This window comes from Lynx canadensis, chromosome E2, assembly GCF_007474595.2.
Source record: "Lynx canadensis isolate LIC74 chromosome E2, mLynCan4.pri.v2, whole genome shotgun sequence".
In the NCBI taxonomy this organism is placed as follows: domain Eukaryota; kingdom Metazoa; phylum Chordata; class Mammalia; order Carnivora; family Felidae; genus Lynx; species Lynx canadensis.
In genome coordinates, this window is record NC_044317.1 from 12,592,147 (window position 1) to 12,604,854 (window position 12,708).

The 12,708-nt window shown below is 44.4% G+C and overlaps 1 protein-coding gene and 1 pseudogene across 2 annotated transcripts in view; both read left to right on the forward strand.

The window, feature by feature from the left end:
- The first annotated feature begins 301 nt into the window (after positions 1–301).
- The window catches only part of RFWD3 (ring finger and WD repeat domain 3), a 43,107-nt gene continuing 30,700 nt past the window's right edge, over positions 302–12,708 (forward strand). Inside the window, exons 1-2 of one of the 2 annotated variants that reach the window (XR_004342968.1) lie at positions 302–422; positions 5,043–5,517. Coding sequence is in view for 1 of the 2 variants with exons in the window: in XM_030298556.1 (XP_030154416.1) it covers positions 5,045–5,517 (473 nt within the window). In the remaining variant the exon portion in view is untranslated. The remainder of the gene's footprint in view (positions 423–5,042; positions 5,518–12,708) is intronic. The other variant, XM_030298556.1, reaches the window with a different exon arrangement.
- LOC115502808 lies at positions 11,099–12,403 on the forward strand (annotated as a pseudogene).

Sequence of the window (12,708 nt, forward strand, 5' to 3'; positions counted from 1 at the left end):
TCCGAAGGATCTTTTTACAACTTTCTCCCGCCAGAAAGTTCAAATAAAGAGCGGGGAAACCCTTGTTGGATTCTTCTCTTTGTGGGCTGGGCACAAGGTGACGGACGAAGATTTCTACCAATTGTACAAGGACCCATTGCGCGTGGCCTCGCGCAGTCAGTTTACGAAGAACAAGCCAATGAAGAACCAGCCGATGAGAGTGCCGCTTTTTCAGCCCGCGGAGACCAACGGAAGAAGAAGAGAGGGTATTGGCTGCCGTCTAGGAGTGCTGTCCAATAGGAGCAGGCTGCGCCCGCAACTTGGGCGGGCAGCTTGAGCTGCTCAGGAAGTAGCTGCTGCCCCCGAAGTGTGCGAGTTCTCCCGAAGAAACGGCCGCCACCGCAGCGATTTTGCAAGCCCTGCAGTGTACCCCCTGGCCTTAGGTAAGGGGAGCACTTGCCTTTACCCAGGTCTTGGGCCCCTGGCTCCAGGATAACTTCCCGGGCTGGATCCCTGGCTGCAGGGCCTGGGGTCGCCCCCACGAAGGGAGCTGCGGGCGGTCACAGAACCTGGCAGCATAGTGAGGTTCGGTGGCTCCGGGCGGCCCCAACGGTTGGGGTTGAGGGCCCCGAACCCACGCTTTTTCTGGCTTGATCGGGGAGGTGCCGGAGGTGGGGGTGAAGGCAGGGAAGGCGGGAGAAGAGTCCGCCGCCGGCCGTTCTCCATCCGGGGTGCCGAGCCCCTAGCTCTTCATGTGCAAATAGAATTGCTTTCCCGCTGGGCGCCCGTTACTTGCGTAACTTTCAAGTTCACGGAGGAACCTGTTCTTTGGTTTATCCAGCTTCGCAGCGACACTGTGACGTAAATACTTACAAAAAATTTTTTTGAATGTTTATTTATTTTTCAGAGAGAGACAGAGCATGAGCGGGGGAGGGGTAGAGAAAGAGGGAGACACAGAATCCGAAGCGGACTGCAGGCTCTGTGCAGGCACAGAGCCCGTTGGGGGGCTCGAACTCACGAGCCGTGAGATCATGACCCGAGCCGAAGTCGGCCGCTCAACTGACTGAGCCACCCAGGCGCTCAGTAAATACTATTTACTCAGTAAATAAATAAAAAGTAAATACTTTTATTCCCCGTTTTAGAAATGAACAAGTTGAACAGAGAGGCTAGGAAACCGGCCTAAGGTGCCACAGGTAGTACGGGGATTTGAACCAGATAGGCCAGACTGCATGCCTCGGCCCCTTATCCTGTAATTGGCGGCCATCGTCCCACCTGTTACAGACTTATATCCGAGTAACAAAGTTTGGAAAGATGACAAGTGGGAAATTAACGTCTTAAGCGTCCACTTAAACGCCACACATAGAAAGTGGCATTTGTATGGCATGCCGAGGTCCAGGACAAGGCAGCTCAAGGCTTGGGGTGGCTTTTTGGCTCTGGTCACTCCTGACATAGTCCTGGGCTGGAGGATGTATATTTCCCCGCAGTGGTTGGGAAGCTTTGCTCCAGACTGCCGCTAGGTGTGTGGATAATTCAGTAGGTATTTAGCACCTGCTGTGTACTTGTTGCTGCGGTGTATACCGTAATGAATCGGTTGGATTCAGCCGTCTGCTTTGCTGTTTTAATGAAAACTGGTTGCTCTTAAATGAAAACTGACATAAGGTGGGAAGAAACATTTCTAATATTTAATCATACTGATATGTACCGAGAATAATAAAAAATAAAAACCTGTGCACACACCATCTGGATCTAACAAACCTTTTGCTGTAATTGCATCCTTTTCTTTTTTCTTTTTCTTTTTTAAGAAATAAAAAAGGTATATATATAGACACACACACACATACATACATACATATATAGAGTTGAAGCCCATGAGAACCTCGGAACTCTCTTCCTGAATTTGATATTTTTCATGCCCAGGTTTGTTTTGTACTACAGTTGTATAAGTCCAGATAGTAGCATGATTTTTCATGTTTTTCATTATCCTAAAAATGGCATTATAGTGGATTCCTTTATAACCTGTTTTAGTTTCTTCTCCACTTTCTGAGTTCTCTTTCCAGGACTAAAGGTAATGAAATATCCTGGCTTAACATTTTTATTTTATTACTGTCTTTTTTTGACCATCTTTTATTCTACTTTCTGAAAGAGTTCCTCGACTTTTTCCGATCCTTGTATTAAATATTTTATTTTGGCTGTCATCTGTCATTTTTCATTTCCCAGAGCTCTTCCTTGTTTTCCAATGTGTCCTTTTTTCCTCCCTGGCATTCTTTTCTTGTAAGTTTGAGGAGTTTTTTTTTTTGTTTTGTTTTGTTTTTGTTTGTATATGTTTTTGGTTTTTGTTTTGTTTTTTACAGTTTCTTGCATTAATTTCCTTTCTTCCCTCCAAGTTTTTTCTGTTTGTCTGCTCTGGTCTCTCCCTCATTTTGGAGGCTTTACTCAAAATGTCAGTTGGTCCTTGGCTATTAGTTCCTTTTTAAGGAGAGCCCCTGCCCTCCCCCTTGAGGCTGTTTGGAAGCTTGATGTGAGTGGCTGAACCCTGTCAAGCTATCAGGTAGTAGGCTTTTACTGTTAGATAGAGGGACAGAGCCTCACCCATTTTCTTGGGGATTCACAACTGTCAATATTTTTAGGTTTTTTTTTTTTTTTTTTCTAGAGAAGAGTCCTCTAATTTCCTGTTTTAGGTAGAGGACGTATATAAACCAGAATATTGTGTCCCGGATTTGTGCAGGGGGAAAAAGTGAGGAGAAGAGTTGGGAGAGTCTCACACTGTTCAGTTTGTAGACTTGCACTTAACTGCTTATTTTCACTGCTTTGCTGTCACCCATGCTGGTCTTAAGCCTGTCTGGTACAAGCCTCCAGCTTCCTACAGCAGAGGTGGAGGAGGTGTGTGTTTGGCTGGCTTTTGTTCGTTTGAGACAGGCTTTCAACCAGTCCTGTTCTTCAGCTCCACGTTCAACACTGTCCTCTGTGTTGCCTGGTTTCTGCAGTCCCCTCGACGGGAGTCCGCTTGCTTCTCTGTAGCACACAGTAACCGCCTCTTTGCAGTCACTTGGGCTTCATCTTTTCAGCTCTACTAAGAAGTTACCAGTTCTAGCAAAAATTGCATTGTCTCATGCCCTGTTTGAATTTGCTTTGTCTTTGTGATTTATCCTTTATCCTTTCTCTAATGCAGTTGGGGGGAGTTGTCATGTTAATGGGTTTTCAGGAATGACTAGAAAAAGAAAGGTACCTGTGCTTCATCCACCATGTGTATTGTATTCCATCTACTTACTCGGCCCACCCCAGTGTGGCCTCGGGCCCCCTGGCTGTGCGGAAACTGCTCTTTTCTAGGTTATGTGTCCTCGCTACATTGTTAAATCTAGTGACCATTCTTCTGCACTAGACACACTTGACCATTCCCTCCTTGAAACATTCTTCCAAGACCAAGATGCCATGCTCTACTAGGTTTTCTCCTCCTTCACAGCCTTTGTTCTGGGCTCTTGTCCTGTAACTTATCCTTTTAATGTTAACCTCTCGGTTTTGAATCCTTGGTCCACTTCTCTTCTCTCCCTTTCCTTCTTAGGTAGTTTAATCTATGATTTTAAGTGGCATGTCTATGCTGACAGTTCTTATAGCTGTCTACTACTTTCCATCTCCACTGCTACCACTCTTGCCCAAGCTTCTGGACCACTAGTATGCACTCCCACAAGTAGTCTGTAAACGGCTTAGCTTACTTGCAATCTTGCTCCCCCTACAGTCCATTCCTAACATAGAAGAAACTCCTGAGGCGCCCGGGTGACTCTTGACTCTTGATTTCAGCTCAGGTCATGTTCCCAGGGATGTGAGATCAAGCCCCGTGTCGGGCTCCATACTGACCGTAGAGCCTGCTTGATATTCTCTCTCTCTCCCGCTCTGCCCTGGTAGTACACACACGCGCTCTCTCTCTCTCTCAAATAAAGAAAAAGAAAGAAAGAAAAGAAACTCCTTACCAAAGCTTTTAGTGCTAGTGTTTGGCCTCATCAACCTCATCCCACACTTGCACTCTTCATTACTGTGTTCATTACATCTGCCTGGTTTCTGTTTTACCAAACCCATGCTCATCAGGGAGCTGTGTACTGATTTCCTTCTGAAACTCTTCTTTGGCTCTTCCTATGGCCAGCTTCTTTTAGTCCTTCATGCCTGGGCTCAATTTTCAGTCTTTCTGAAAGAGCGTCTAAAATGGTAATCCGCGACTCCTCCCAAAACCAAATATCACCATGTATAATTTCCACATTTATTTGATTATTCTCGCGTTTGCTAGAATATAAACTCTGTGACAGAGTTTTATCCTATACACAATTTTATCCTGTCATCGCCTCTGTGGGGGATCTGACTACTTAACAGGTGCTTAATATTTCTTGAATGGATTAACATAGTGGAATTAGAGACAAGAACCAAATAAGGAAAGGGACATGACAGGCACTGAATAAATATTTGTTAAATGGGCTAACAAATGGCATTAGAGAGGGGAAACAAAAATAATGACAAGGATGAAGTAAATCAGATTTGCCCAGCCTTTTTTGGAAAAATTAGGTAAATTTCTGTTTTGAGTTAGTATTGAGTTAATTTTGCAAGTGTGAAAATGTCCTTTTTCTGTTTATCCTTTGTAACTTGGTGCTGTGAAAGATGAATATTGCCCACTAAAATCAGATGTAGCGTTCTGTGCATTTGTTTTGGTAAATCTCTGTATTCAGGTCATGACAAAGAACTGCAGGAGGTCTGGGAAATTACTTTCAGATACAGTAGTTCAACCCTCTTATTTCCTAGATGTTGCTGCTTTAGAAGATAGTACTGTGATCACATGCCTTCACATTTGTAAAGGGTAAGCCGGAAAGCTAGTTTTGTAAGTACTTGTTACGGAGGGAAAAAGTTGATGGCCGAACCCTTCTGACCTAAAATAAGTAACTAAAATCTCTTGAAGATTTTCAGTTTTGCCGAGAATGATCTTAAACGGAACATCTAGAAGACTTACTTAGATGTGATTATATCGGCTACCTGGCGTGTTTTCTCTCCTTTGCTGATACTTTTTACGAACGTTACTTCCCCAGTGATGGCTCATGAAGAAATGGAGTATAGTCTTGAGATGCAGTTAGAGCATCTTGCTGCAGAACAGCCCGCCCCTGCCGAAGTGGCCGGCAGCCAGGAGGGACCGTCCCCGCTCCGGCCTCTACCTGCCGAAGTGGCCGGCAACCACGGGGGGCCGCCCCCGCTCCAGCCTGCTCCGCGGGTGTCTGCTGACCCGACGGAGGAAGTGGAGCGGTTGGGAGAAGATGGTGCGGAGGACGTTCATCCGGGAGCTTCGGCGGAGCGCGGGCAGGGACCTGGTGTTAACCGCCCCGTGCAAGTGTCGTCACTGGAGTCGATGAACAGCTTCCTCAGCGGGCTGCAGAGGCTTCACGGCATGCTGGAGTTCCTGAGGCCCCCTTCAGACAACAGCGTGGGGCCAGTGAGGGCCAGGAGGACGAGGGGGTCTGCCTCCCGCAGGTCAAGACCCGGAGCGTCTCAGAGGACTGACCGTGCCAGGTAAAAACGCGTGTCCGTCTCGGGATCGGTGCCGCCCTGGGAGTTGCGAACGCCGGTTCTGGCCCTAGTGCGCCGAGGGTTGCCACTGTGACTTTTGGCAAGTCAGGTGGCCTTGCTGAACCCCCGTTTCCTCGGGAGTTAGATGAAAATGAAAGCGCTTGCCTTATTCACAGAGTAACCGAGAGACTCAGTTACACTGAGGTGCTTTGGAAAGTAGGTGCTGGTTCGTTGGCAGCGGCTTCTGGAGAAGTAGGTGGCTCTTCCTCAGATCGCTGGCACGTCGCAGAAGTACCTTTTTAAGTCCTGAGTCCACATTTCGGCTACCCAGGATCCGTTGTTCATTGGCATTCCGTGTAACAGGGTAGTAGACTTTGGAAGACAGGCGGGCTGGATTCAGAGAAGCCTTGTGAAAAGTACGGTGTGAATAAAGTTAGAGCTTATCTCGCTAAGTGGGGAAACATTCCACCCCTCCTCACCCGAGAGTGTGTTGCGGAGTTGAAAGTAATTTTCTTTTATAGTTTTTGGGTTGAACTTGCCTCTTGAAGACCTTAGCTGTCAGGTCCTGACAGGGTCGTTGTGAAAAGTAACCGGTGTCTATGCCTTGTCTGTTTTTTAACTTCCTCCTTTATTTGAAACCCTTTATTTCACGTAGATTGAATTTAAGATCTTTATTTTATATGTGAGGGAAACTTGGACCCTGAGAAAGTGTTTTGTTCAGGGTCTCATAGCCACTGCAGGGATGGAGTTGAGCTGGTATTGGAACCCTGATCTCGCTTGTTTTCTATACAGACAGACAGAGGAAGCTTCGGTCAGATCTGTGTGTTTTCCTTACATTATGGAAATGAAGAGATGATACTAACAAGCAGTAACTAGGCCACCTGTTCACTGTGTTTTACAAATGAGGAAGCTGATGGAATCATTTGTGTTTTGACTGTGGTACCTGTGGAATTGGGATCGCGCCTTCTGATCCTGGATTCGGCATCCTTTTGCCTGGGTTCTGGCGATTACTGTTTGGGGCAAGGGGAGGGTGCTCTGTTACAGCTGGTCCAGTCTCTGGAGCCTGGTCTTTTCTGGATGTGACCCATCAGGGTTGATGTGCTTCGTTTTGTGTCGACAAGAGTTTCACACGCATGCTACTGTCATGTAAGGTGCCATTCTGATTGTGAAGGCAGAATAAGATTTCGTATGTTTGTGTCGTAGGGGAGGCACCTTGCAGTGCTGTTTGGGGAGCCTTTCAGAGTAAGTGTGCTGAGAGTTGAGAATGGTGTCCCCAGGAACTGGCTGACTGCCAGGAGGCCTCACAGTATTCCTCAGCCTTGGATGTTCATATACTCACTTGGGGGAGGGGAGTTGGGGGCAGAGCTGATTGCTCTTGGTGGGGTACACTTACCAACTCACAGGAGAGTGAGAGAGTGATGCTTATAAACCAGAGGCCAATTTACAGAGACAAATGGAAATACCACAGAGACCAGATTCTCTTGCTGGCACCGTTAGCATAATTCTCCTAAAAGGTATTTATACACAGAAGCTAAACTCTGATCAGAAAATTGCTTCTGTGCTCAGAAACTGGGTTACAGAACCTAGATATTGAAGGATGTTAGTTGAGCTCTTTGACAACTGTATGTTTGCACAAAGCGAATAAATCTAAGGGGCCAGGGACTGTGCAGTTACGTGGAGAGAACATGGATTCTGGAGCCACGTAAATGTGGTACTGAAACTTCTTCCCCCTGAATATTGTGTTGTAAGTAAATGCCACACTAAATTCACATAAAAATATGAGCTTTTCCAGGACCAATTGCTTATTTTACCTTCTGAATTTCTTTTTATTGTTTTTTTTATACCTTCTGAATTCTTTTTTTTTTTTTTAATTTTTTTTTAACGTTTATTTTTGAGACAGACAGAGACAGAGCATGAACAGGGGAGGGTCAGAGAGAGGGAGACACAGAATCTGAAACAGGCTCCAGGCTCTGAGCTGTCAGCACAGAGCCCAACGCGGGGCTCGAACTCACCGACCGCGAGATCATGACCCGAGCCGAAGTCGGACGCTTAACCGACTGAGCCACCCAGGCGCCCCTATACCTTCTGAATTCTTAACGTGAATTTCTCACTGTGGTGTTTGGCATTTACTCCCCTGATAGACCACTTCTGGGCCAGGTGCTGACAGCCTGGGCCAGGGTGAGCAGCTGTGCCTCAGACTCCACCGAGAAGCCAGAGTCGGAGAAAACTGAGTAATGAGGTATTTTTCCTAACAGGCTTCTCAGCCAAGATCACAAACTCCTTTCCCGTTTCTTTGTTTGAGGCTGCTTGATTCTGATTCTGGCTGTCAGCATCATCACTCATTCATCAAATATTTCTGACATTCCACTCTGGGAGAGACTGAACTTTGCCTTGGAGATACATTGTGAGCAGGACAGATCAGGGTACCTGTTTTCCATGGAGCTTATGGAATCTGGGACTATAGAGGCTAGCCAAGGGGCAAGAACTAACACTGGTTTTTAATTCAGAGATAATAAGTGGAGGGAAAGAGGATTTCTTGGGCTTCAAGGTTGTACTCCCACAGACACTCTAGCACTTCCTCATGACGATAGTCCCCTTTCCTGTGTCCCCATCTGACTTTGGAAATGCCTTTTACTGTCTTAATGTTAATGAGTGTTTTTTAATCACTTGATTTTTTTTACCAGTTTCTATGCAGGAATGCTCAGTGTGCATGCCTAGTAGCCCCTCAGCCTCACTTTAGTGTGGATTTCATTTGATTAAAATGTACTTAAGAAATACTGTTCTTATGTGCTGGTCTCATGGTAGCTAAAGCTGCTGTTCACACACAATTCCCAAAAATAAGTTGATAAAGTTGCTTATTAGTATTTTTTAAAAAGAAAACCTGAGTGACCTCAGTAAAAATGGCCGGACCTCTGAAACAGTTGGCAAAATTAAGCAGAATCAACTTGCAGGATGCTGGAAATTAAACAGATACTTACACCATTTTCAGGGAGCGAATATTAAAAACCAAACCAAACCAAACAGCTGATGTCAGTAGAACAGTAAGCTTCGTGACATTCCTTGTTCCCAGATCCCTCTTCGGCTTAGTGTAACCATGAAAAGCCACTGCCTGCGATCACGGTGAAAACGTGAGGGAGTAGAATGGAATGGAAGCTCCTTCAGAGCCTCATTCCCAGAGAATTCCCTTTCTTTGTCCTGTTTGGTGGTTTCCTAGAAGATCTCACCTGCAGGGCTATTCCTGATTTAGCACTTAGGCCCAGTCTAAAAAGCCTAAAAGTCTTTTCCCCAGAGGCTGCCTGAGGTGGTGCATAACGACTGGGGCAAACTAAACTAACCAGAAAGCTTAAAAGGAAAAGCTAAGGAATGAGATCTTTGTAGGGGTTTTGAAAAGCTCTGACATATTCTTAGAAATCTAGAAGGCCACACATATGCCAAGGGCTGTGTACAACTGTGCCCGCGCCCAGGAAAGACCTAAGAAGGCACTAATTCCTCAACTCTTATTGGCGTTGAGGCTCTGCACAAGCAGGAAGAATTGTCACCTGGCTGATTACTGAAGGTGTGCCCCAGCATACACACACAGTCACACACTCAGCGAAGACCAGGAGACTTATTGGCTCCTCAAACTCTTGAACCCTGAGATAATGACCTGAGCTGAAATCAAGAGTTGGATGTTCACCAGACTAAGCCACCCAGGTGTCCCAAGATTTTTTAAATTTTTGAGTAATTTCTGCACCTAACACAGGGCTTGAATCCACAACCCCAACATCAAGAGTCACACGCTTCACCGACTAGCCAGCCAGGCACCCGTAAACTTTTCTATTAGAATTTGGAATAGACATTTCTATATGAACAAAAAGACATAGTCATATAGAAAAGAGCAAAGCAGAGGTGCCTCTCAGTTTCAGCCTGTGGCTCTTGATCTCACAGTTGTGAGTTTGAGCCCCATGTTAGGTGTAGAGTTTGCTTAAAAGTAAAAGAAATCTTAAAGAAAGAAAGAAAACAGCAAAACAGTAGATATAAATCCTGCCTTAAATGCAGTTGTATTAAACACAAATCAAAAGATACAGATCAGCAGCATTGAGTTTTTTTTTTTAATCCAACTGTATTCTGTCTACAAGACAGTTTAGATTCAAAGATATTAGTAGGTTGAGAGTAAAAGGATGGACCAAAATAACATTATGCAAACAGTAACCATAAGAGAGTAGGAGTTAATGTACTGATATCAGATGAAATAGACCTTAAGACCAAGATTGTTATAAGAGTCGGGGTGCCTGGGTGACTCAGTCGGTTAAGCGTCCGACCTCAGTTTGGGTCAAGATCTCAAGGTTCGTGCATTCAAGACACACGTTGGGCTCTGTGCTCGTGGTGTGGAGCCTGCTTGGGATTCTCTCTCTTTCTCCCTTTCTCTCCCGGCCCCTCCCCACCTTGTGCTTATGCTCTTCCCTCTCAAAATGAATAAACTTTAAAAAAAAATTTTTTTTAAAGATTGTTATAAGAGGCAAGAATGACATTTTATAATGATAAAAGGGCCAATCCATCTAGAAGATATAACAATTATAAACCTATATGCCCCTGTAACAGTGCCCATGTAACAGTACATGAAGCAAAAACTGTCATAATTGGTGGTAGAAATCTACAGTTCACCGGTAATAATAGGAGATGTCAGTACACTTTTGATAATGAGTTTAACAACTAGGCAGAAAGTCAACAAGGAGCCAGAAAACTTGAACAATACTGTAACCCTACTAGATCTAATAGAAAATTCCACTTGATAGCAGAGTATCCCTATTTCTCAAGTGCACATGGAGCATTTTCCAGGACAGATCATATGTTAGGGCATAAAACAAGACCAATAAATTTAAAGGATTGAAATCATATAAAATATGTTCTCTGAACACAACAGAATGAAACTGGACATCGGTAACAAAGAATTTGGGGCAATTCACAAGTATGCAGAAATTACACAACTCCTAAATAACCAAGAGTTCAAAGAAGAAATCCCAAGAAAAATTAGGAAATACTTTGAGATGAATGAAAAGAAAAACCTAGTATACCAAAACTTTTAGGATGCAGCTAAAGCAGTGCTTAGAAGGAAATGTATAGCTGTTAAATGCCGTGCTAAGAAAGGATAAAGTACTCAATAACCTAGCTTAAGGAACTAGAAAAAGAAAAGCAAACAAAATAAAAAATCCAGAATTCAAAGCAAGCAAGCAGAAAGAAGGAAATAATGACCATTAGAGCAGATATGAATGAAATAGACTTCATAGAAACAGAAAACCAAGAGAGAAAACCAGCTAATCCAAAAGTTGGTTTTCTGAAAAATCAACAAAATTGACAAACTTCTAGGTAGACTGACCAAGAGAGAGAGAAGACCCAGAGTAATCAGGAGTGAAAGAACATCACTGTCACTCTTACAGAAGAAAGCAATTTTATAAGGGAATACTGTGAACGTTTTTGTTTTGGGATTTTTTTGGTGTTTTAGAGAGCAGGGGACAGGGGCAAAGGAAGAGAGACAGAATCCCAAGCAGGCTCCACACCTGGCACAGAGCCCCATGTGGGGCTCAATCCTGTGACCCTGGGATTGTGACCTGAGCCAAAATCAAGAGTCGGATGCTCCACTGACTGAGCCACCCAAGCACCCCTGTGAACAGTGTTATACCAAGAAATTAGATAATTTAGGTGAAATTGACAAACTTCTAAGAAGACATGTTTATCGGTATTCTTTCAAGAAGAGAAGGAAAATCTGAATAGGTGATTAACAAATAAAGGGATTGAATTAGTAATTTAAAAACAAAATTCACACAGAACAGCCCAGAAGTAAGTGGCTTCCCTGGTGAAGTCTACCAAATGTTTAAAGGTGAAATCAATAGGCAGTTGATGAGGAAGCCCAGACACCCTCTGGACTTTCCTTTTTTCAGACGATTGGGAAGATGGCAGACATTCTGACTGAGCATGCCTACCAAAAGCAGCCAATTATCTTTCAAAATAAGAAGAGGGTTCTGCTAGGGGCACCTGGGTGGCTCAGTCAGTTGAGCGTCTGACTTGATTTTGGCTCAGGTCGTGATCTCATGGATTGTGAGATCGAGCACATTGGGCTTTGTGCTGACAATGTGGAGCCTACTTAGGATTCTGTCTCTCCATCTCTCTGCCCCTCTCCTGCTCGTGCACGCTCTCTCTCTCTCTCTCTCTCTCTCTCTCTCTCTCAATAAACATTAAAAAACAAACAAAAAATGAGGGTTTTGTTTGGAGAAATCAGCAAGGAGAAGCTCCTGTAATAACTACAAAAACATTGGTCGGGGCTTCAAGATGCCCAAGGAGGCCATTGAGTGCACCTGTAGTGGCAAGAAATGCCCCTTTACTCATAAGGTCTCCATCCGAGGGCAGATTCTGTCTGGTCTGGTGACGAAGATAAAGATGAAAAGAACCATTGTCATCCACTGAGCCTACTTCCACTACCTCCAAAAATACAACTGCTTTGAAAAACGCCACCAGAGCTTGTCTGTGCACCTGTCCCCCTGCTTCGGGGATGTCTAGACTGGCAACAATGTAACAGTGGGCGAGTGCTAGCCATTGAGCAAGTCTGTGTGCTTCCCTGAGCTCAAAGTCACCAAGGCTGCTGGTACCAAGAAGCAATTCCAAACATTCTGAGACTAAACATCTGCCCATACACCTAAAGAAAATAGTTATTTTCCCAGTTAAAAGAAAAAATGAAATAACACCAATACTTAACAAACTTTTCAAAAAAATGGAAGCAGGGGGAATACTTCCTGATTCTTTGAGGTCAGTATTATTCCAATACCAAAAACATATAAAGGCATCACAAGAAAACTATAGACCAATATCGTTTATTGGTAATTTATGAATGTAGATACAACGTTTCTCAACAAAATACTAGCAGGGGCGCCTGGGTGGCGCAGTCGGTTAAGCGTCCGACTTCAGCCAGGTCACGATCTCGCGGTCCGTGAGTTCGAGCCCCGCGTCAGGCTCTGGGCTGATGGCTCAGAGCCTGGAGCCTGTTTCCGATTCTGTGTCTCCCTCTCTCTCTGCCCCTCCCCCGTTCATGCTCTGTCTCTCTCTGTCAAAAATAAATAAACATTGAAAAAAAAAATTAAAAAAAAAAAACAAAACAAAATACTAGCAAACTGAATCCAACAACATATAAAAAAGATGATACACTAAAACCAAACAGGATTT